The 8,350-nt window shown below is 39.2% G+C and overlaps 1 protein-coding gene across 1 annotated transcript; it reads left to right on the forward strand.

Annotated features, from left to right (window-relative positions):
* Nucleotides 1-635: 635 nt before the first annotated feature.
* On the forward strand, nt 636-6,091 carry LOC104430230 (calmodulin-binding protein 60 D-like). The gene is made up of 10 exons (XM_039312452.1): nt 636-723; nt 1,159-1,228; nt 1,339-1,373; nt 1,476-1,545; nt 1,656-1,702; nt 2,121-2,614; nt 2,869-3,029; nt 3,110-3,311; nt 4,077-4,314; nt 5,390-6,091. Exons 2-9 carry the CDS (start codon nt 1,196-1,198, stop codon nt 4,112-4,114), a joined length of 1,080 nt encoding a protein of 359 aa, XP_039168386.1. The 5' UTR covers nt 636-723; nt 1,159-1,195; the 3' UTR covers nt 4,115-4,314; nt 5,390-6,091.
* The last annotated feature ends 2,259 nt before the right edge of the window (nt 6,092-8,350 follow it).

The following is an 8,350-nucleotide window of genomic DNA, read 5'->3' on the forward strand; positions in this document are numbered from 1 at the left end:
GGCCGCGAGCGACAGCTCGTTCCATGAACAGGAGCGGTTGGCTTGACGCAGCGCCGGCTACTCCACCGGTGACCGAATGAAGGAGGTGACGGTGGAGTAGGAGGAAGATGAGAGACAAATCACATAAGTTCAATTTTGATTTCTTTTATTTACCTATCAAATCATGCACACGTGTTGATTTTTTATTGGCCTTCAGTACAAAAGTATATGCCACGTCAGTCTATAACGTGGTGAGAAGTAACCACTGAATACTGTTTCATAAGGGTTTTACTGGGAAGCAAATTGTCCTAAGAACATGCTTTAGGCTGTTCATGTTGTTTTGGACAGTATTAGTCACGAAAATATGCAAATTTTCAGTGAAGTGCCCTGGACATAAATTTGCAAAAATGACCTGCTGAATGTTCTAGGCTTTTACTGTGAAGAAGTTGCCCTAAGAACATGCTTTAGGCTTTTCATGTTGTTTTGGACAGAATGGGTCACGGAAAGATGCAAATTTTCAATGAAATGCGCTGGACATAAATGTTGCCTTGAATCTTGGAAATGCAGTCAACATCAATTTGCTTGTAGGAGGAGGACAATGAAAATACCTCTTCGATGTGGAACTTGAATGTGATGGCTATGTGATGGATGATTCTTGCAATGTAATTCTTCGCTATTGCTCTTTGCTGGACAGGTCAGGGAAGAGCTGGAGCGTGCCAAATCTCACGCGGCCGAATGTCATAGGTGAATATATATCTGTGGTTCATTGGCAGTTTTCTATCTGCAAAATGATTCCTCTAGTAGAATTTCCATGTGTATTGTCTCACCAACTAAAAATATCATCAGATTATCATATGCCATCAATCCATGATTCTGTTAGCCAAAGTGGAATACCTATGGATACATTTTTTGTTAATCACTGAAAAACCAGTGCATTTGTAGATAGCTGCTAATTAACTTTACTGGCTTCTTTTATAAATGTACTGGATAAATACGTATTCCATTTTCATGTTGACTTTTTTTTTTTTTAATGAGTTTAGTATCTATGTTTTTCTACTGTAATGAGGTCTAAAATTCTTTCGAAGTAGTAACTAATATATTACATATGGATAATTCTCTATTTGTTACAAATAAGTCCACTAGACAGCAGTTGATCATGGTGTAATTTACACGGTGTAGTTGTACTGGGCCTGCTGTTGAAGTTATAGCACAACGGATGCACTCAATGGAGGATACTGTTCAGGAACTGGTAAGATAAACAGAGTATAGAATTACCACCTTGTCTCAGTCGTGTTCCTTCTGCTTCAATTTTTTGATGTCTCCAACTTTGGCAATCCTGCCGTTGGTGTTTTTGAACAGAAGGATGCAATCATTCACTCTCCCCACCTTGCAAGGTATGAATACATTTCCCCTGTGACGCCATTGAGAAAAACTTTTTTTGTTATGAATAAGTCCACTAGACAGCAGTTGTTCACAGTTTAATTTATATGGTGTAGTTGCACTGGGCTTGCTGTTGAAAATGTACAACAACGGATGCACTCAATAGAGGATACTGTTCAGAAACTGGTAAGATAAACAGAGTATAAAATTACCACTTTGTCTCAGTCATGTCCCTTCTGCTTCAATATTTTGATGTCTCCAACTTTGGCAATTCTGCTGTTGGTGTTTTTGAACAGAAGGAAGCAGTGAAGCTTGCAATCATTCACTCTCCCCACCTTGCAAGGTATGAATACATTTCGCCCGTGAAGCCATTGAGAAAGGCTTTCTGTGCAGGGTTGATAGGTTATGCATTGTTGATCTTTTGGGGAATAATGGTCCAACCTACCTCTACCACCCTAAGCAGGCAATCTGAGCTCAGCAAGTGTCAGGCCACAGTGACTTGGTCGTGCACCAAGTGTCAATGCTCAATTTAGAACAGAATTTTTGTAGCTTGCGAGCAGCGGAGTACTTTATTTTATTTTACTTAAATTTTTAAAATTTGCATAATTAAACAAGTGAGACAACGGGTCTATTTATCCTTCTAGTTTTCTCAGCAGTAAAACCTGTCCAAGGGAGATGTTGGATGGCTTGTCTCTCTTTGTCATTTCTTTTTCAATTTTCCCATTTCTATTTCTAATGGTTGTTTTCTGGAGAGAATGCAGGGCTAATGCTAACTCTACGGGAAGGAATGATGTGAGAAACTTACAGCTTCAACTTCAAACCAAACTGTCACTTCCTCTATATACTGCAAACAAACTAGAAGGAGATGGGGGAGGAGACATTTATGTTGACTTGATCGATGCAAATACCAGGGAAGTTTTTACATCAGGCCCGGAATCCTCTATTAAGTTGGATGTCGTCGTGCTTGAAGGTGACTTTGACAAAGACGATGAGGATAACTGGACCCAAGAAGAGTTTGAGAACCACGTGGTTAAACAACGTGAAGGAAAGAGGACACTTTTGATTGGAGATCTCTTAGTGACGCTCAAAGGAGGTGTTGGGAAGCTGGGAAATCTCATGTTTACTGACAATTCCAGCTGGAATAGGAGTAAAAGTTTCAGGATAGGGCTTAAGGTGGCCTCAGGTTATTGTGGGAACGCACGAATCCGACAAGCAAAAACAGAAGCCTTTGTTGTCAGGGAACATAGAGGAGAATGTAGGTCCTTCATGGCTTGGGACATCCGTAGTCTTCGATAGTTTCATAGAGAGCATCATTTCTTCCCGAGCTTTACATCTCGAACAAAATTCTGATAAATAAGAGAAAGAGACCATCAGCTTCTTTGTAATTGGCAGATGTTGACATGCGGATCAGTTTTAGGAGAGAGTTTGCATGCCTCTTAGAAGTTTGCTTCTACTTATTAATCTAATAGTGTCCAAGACCTTACTATAAATGTTCTCTTCATTTTACAGCATACAAGAAACATTATCCACCTGCATCTGACGATGATATCTGGAGGTTGGAGAAGATCGCCAAAGATGGGAAACTTCACAAAAAACTATGTGAAGCAGGAATACATAAAGTGGAGGACTTTCTGCTGCAACTATTTATCGACTCTGAGAAACTGAGAAAGGTGAGCACTTAGTCAATGATTCTCAACCAGGGTTTGATTGACTACCAAGTATGTAAGTCTTGTGTGTTCATTCATCATAGATTCTCGGAAAGAGCATCATACCGAAGAAGTGGGATATCCTTGTAGATCATGCAAAGACTTGCAAAATAGATCAGAAACTTTATTTGTACTATTCTGATGGCATGAGGAAGCATGGTGCTGTATTCAACACTAATAAGCAACTGATCGGTCTGATCAAAGATGGTATATTTAGCTACTCATCAACTTACTGCCCAAGAGAAGGTAAGTAACCAAGAAGTTCCTACTGAATTTTTTCAAGCCAGTTCATGCGCTACACACCATCGTGTTGAATTCATATAATTTGTCTAATATTATCTATATAATCAGTAATTTACTGTTTACCGCTAGCTGTGTGGCTTAACAGGTGTTGGAATTGACAAGAGATACTGAAATTGGAAAGAGTAGTTGGTTGGACATCTAGATACTTTGTTTTATTATTTGTCAGTAAAAGTAATAGGAAGTGCCTGTGGAGAAAACAAAAAGAATATGTAGATGCTGGTGATTTTTAGCTTTTGCTCTTTGCAATGCAAAGTTGAGGATGATGACCTTGTAAAGCCAAGTGGCCTTCTGTAGAGAGCATTTTCAGCAGTTGATTCGCCATCATCCATGACAATTAACACATTCACCTTGTAAAGATCTTAATTAATTTGCACAGTACATGTTGATGCGTATTTTATCTCTGTCCTTTCTCAATCAACTTTTCATCTTAACTCAGAGGTCCATTACGTCATTCAAGCACCTGACCTTTATGTGGTGGAGAAATGGGCGGCGATAGGCATGAAGTGAATTGAGTTCTTTCGATGTCTTTATTCTTCTTTCTCTGTGTTGCACTTGCATACTTAACTCTGAACACAAGTTCATCCATTGGAATGCAACAAAACTCGCTGAAAAAGGAAATTGTTGCTTGAAGTCGGAGCATGTACCTTCTATAGTGGAGATAAATACTTCCATTGGTCCAGCTTGAACGATATGAGTGTTTTCTTTCAGGAACATGGAGATACAATCATGAAAAAGGCCTTGGCTAACTTGAATGATGTTAACGAGTTCAGTGGTGAGACCTTTTCTGGTTCAATACAGAAAAAAAGCTCAAGATCTTTTCCATCTCAAGTCTATGAAGGACAAATTGAAAATCTCACCCCAGTTCAAGGTTCTATGGCTGCAGCAATCTTCTCTGCTCCAGTTAATCCGGAAGCTCCTCTGACAAATGGGGGTGTCACTGCTGAAGGTACGTGCTCTAAAGCACAAAACTGTTTCCCTATAAGCACATACAAGGATTTGGCCTGTGAAATAACCATGAAAGTAGGATTTTCAGCTTGATTGTGGAGCTTTATCAAATAAAACCAAGGCATTCCAGTTCCTATGAACAGGGATCCACGTAATATGAAGATGTGTATATGTTCGGCTACCTTTCAATTGAACTTGCATCTGACGAGAATTTACATGTGGAGGGTTCCCATTTGCAAGCTAGGCTTGTGTCTCTAGATGCAACTGAAGTGCATAAATATAGTTTTATTGCAGGTCACTACCAAAAGAAGTAATTCAATAGATTATCAATGCAGAGGCAAAAAGGGCAATAATCAAAGACTTCATTTTATCAGGGTTCAATTTAGGAGATGCAACTTCAATTTGGACATGAAAGATTTGAGAGTTGAAGTATCAAAGAGACCTATAAGGAGATGCAATGTGGAGAATGGTCAATAGTTAACGCTAATTATACACGAAAAGAAATATTAAGGCTCATTCAATACACTCTATCCATTTGACCATGAATGTATGTATGTATGTATGTATGCATGCATGTGTTTTCCCTTTTCAATAGCTAACCCCTGCACTAATATTGTGTGTCAAACATCCAATAGTGTCTCATTGGCTTCAAGGGATGTCAACTGTTCCCACACTTCGAATAGTTAATACTGACAAACACCTTCACTTAGGTGATGCTATGCTAAGTGGAGATTGACAAGATATTGTTATCACTAGGTAGATATAAAAAGATGTAATAAGTATATGGTAACTTATTTATATGTGCATTTTTATCCACTGGTGACTGGAAGATCATATTAGAAAAGAAGGTCGGTTAGTTAAACTTCTAGTCAGAAATTGAAGCGCTTAAAGACAATAGAGACCAGTGAGAGAAAAATTAAAGATATATGTAGGATAGGAAAAAAAAAATTAATGACATTTTCCGTGATATCATAACACTAAAAGCTCATAACCATTCATTCTGGAGTTTTTTTTTTATAAGATTGTCGACCTGCGCTCATGTCAGCCTAGTTCACTGACCATATTGATTTGTCTAGTTCTTTCTCCAGGACAGTACAGTGGTGCAACTGCTTCAACATTGTCAGGACAGTCACAACATCCCAATTTTGGAAATGCCATGGGGTGTCCCGTCGATGAAAATGCTCCTCCCGCTGCATGTCGGCCCATACTTGCAGACCGCTCGAATGGTCTCTTTTCTCCAGGAAATAATGGTATTTCTACTTGCGGAATGCCAACACAGCCCCCTGATATCATTTCACAGGATGCCATGCGTAGCCAAATGACGTCGAGCCACATGGACTGTAGAGTAACTGAAAATGTCATCCCCTCGGAACCACCCTGTGCTTCAACATCAAGCTTCCAATCCGGTAGCTCACTTGCTCATCTTGAAGGCAATCACGAGACTAAAGATTTTCATACAAATGTTTCAAATGACAATTTGTCGAGCTCTTGGCCTGATTACGCACCAGATGAAGACGCTTACGTTAAGCCATTCGTTAGTGTATAGTACAGCTTTGTTGAACGCCTTCCTAGGAGACTAATTTTTTCATCGGAAAGTCTCTCCCTACTTCAGTTATCTTAACCTCTTTTTTTCAAAAGTTCTCTGATATTTCACATGCAAGGAGTGCAATGCATATCACTCAGAGTGTACTTTGATTCTGTGCTTATTATGCACCTGGAACTGCGACCCCATCCATTGAGTCCTATGTATTCAGCCTCGCTCGGTTGCAGTTATCTGTAGGCAGTAAAACTACTTTTCGTCTGTTAAATTATGATGCTAATCATTCAGACTGACAGGTTACTAGTGATGTTGAGTTTCAAATGATAATTAGTTCTATTATCACTGGGAAAGTAGCAGAACTAAATTTTGCAAGACTATTAAACAGCTATAGGTTGAGGGTTAAGCCAAAGGTGTTTAGTGGGAGGACACAAATCGTCTTCAATACATTTCCAATGAAGAGAAGGTTTCTCCATTTTCTATTCGTACTTATTTTCCTGGTCTTCCCCTGTTTTCTCGGTTCTCATTTCTACAGAACGAGCTTGTGTAAAACGCCTTGTGGAATTTAAAAATTCAGTATAGGGTGTGCACTGGCAGTGGACTTAATAATAATCGCTTATTTTATTGGTAATACTATTATCCCATCTTATAATTAATGTTCGACGTCGCTATTTCTGCACTTGCATAGGGGAAGAACACATTGAAGACGCCAAGATGTAATCTCATAATCTTAAACCTACTATTTGTTTGAGGATTCAATCTCTGAGATTGGAATATAGCCTATATTCTGTAATGCCACCTTAAAGCTATATATTTGGCTTCTCATGTTCCACACAAGAATGTATTTTATGCATCAGATCGGACGCATCGCTTAATAATAACACACGGAGGACCAAATCAATCTTAGGAGAGAAATTTCAACATTCAAATGCAGAGTTCTTTAATCAAATACACTGCATGAGCCATTCAACCGAAAGTACAAATAATCAGAACCAGACATTTAGTTCTCTTACACAAGAAAATAATAAACATATACAGATGAAGCAAAAGCTCGGCACTATTGAGTGGGTCTCAGAGCTCGCGGCAATGAAGACAGTTACCAATAGATAAAAGCCATGGGTAGCATATTTCGGTCGATTCTATCAAACTCAATAGATAAATGGCTACCTTTTACTCCATTTTTTCTCTCCGGGCCCGCCTAGCAGAAAAGGCACTTGACAGGTATAAATTAAGACTAGCCAAAAAGCTCCAGTCAGAAATCCCACATGCATTAAGTCACAAAGGGACCATCATTCTGAATCAGAGATTTCATCTTTATCATCATCCTCATCCAGTATGTAGAGCAGGGCCCGCTTGCTTGCAGCCAAAACACAAGCCACACCTCCACTTTCTGTTGCCAAATAAACATCAACCCGATTTCACTCTGACGTTCCTTTGGCATGATATAAGCAAAGGTACAATACTTGCTTGTGCTAAAACACAGCAGGGAAGCAATCCTCGCGAAACTAAAGGGGCTACGGTATGCATGTGAACTACGAATTCTCTGTATCTGGCTATACTAGATACCATGTAGTATCCATCATCATGAATATATACACACCAGTTCTCAGTAAGTCAGACTGCATTGCACCTATCATAAGAAGATATTATTCTTTTTGTATTTGTCTTGCCATTAAAGATTCATCATTTTCACACCTAGGCCTCTCAATTGATTTAAAATTAGGGGAAAACCCAATACTTTAGTGTTTTCCTTGTTCAACTGAAAAAATGTTCTTTTACGGAGCATAAATTTGCACTTCTTCAAACCATAGGAACACACGTGAAGTGGTCCATTAAAGAGGCACCATGTACCTATGCCAGTCATATTTCAACCTAAGGGTAGATTAAGCGGAAATGTAGTAGGAGCATGGACAGGATTAATTCAGTTACACCAGCCAGCCAACGATATAAATTCGTTACCAACACCAAGTTTATCAGACATTGATACAGAAAGGAATTAGTATGGGCAACTGTAAGTTTCATGACATCCAAAGCTGCATATGGACATGGTAAGAAGCTCATGGAAAAAAATTTCAGGACTATACGATTGATGGCATGGCAATGTGTCCTTAGCACGATAGTATGAAGGCGTAAAAAAATCTTACCACTAACCGAGAAGGAAGGAACTGCATTATGGGAATGCTGCGAATCTTCTCATTCTGCATCTCTAGTTGTAAGATAAAGTTCTAGATGCGTAGTTTCAGAGGGTTAGCATTTCAGAAGTGAGAATGAGATATAAGCAAGCAAAAATCCTCTCACAAACTAGAAGCAAAAGCGGCGCTAGGGCCATCAAATGCAGAATTATTAACACACTTACACGTGCAAGGCTCCAACCGTCAAGAACGTTGGAACTTTTGCAGTTATGGTAAGGCAGAAAATAAAACATCCTGTAAATTTGCAAGCGTGAAATGGCATGTATACATGCACATAGAAGGAAAAACCTAAGCTGCTACTTATCGTG

This window comes from Eucalyptus grandis, chromosome 5 (genome assembly GCF_016545825.1).
Source record: "Eucalyptus grandis isolate ANBG69807.140 chromosome 5, ASM1654582v1, whole genome shotgun sequence".
Lineage (NCBI taxonomy): Eukaryota > Viridiplantae > Streptophyta > Magnoliopsida > Myrtales > Myrtaceae > Eucalyptus > Eucalyptus grandis.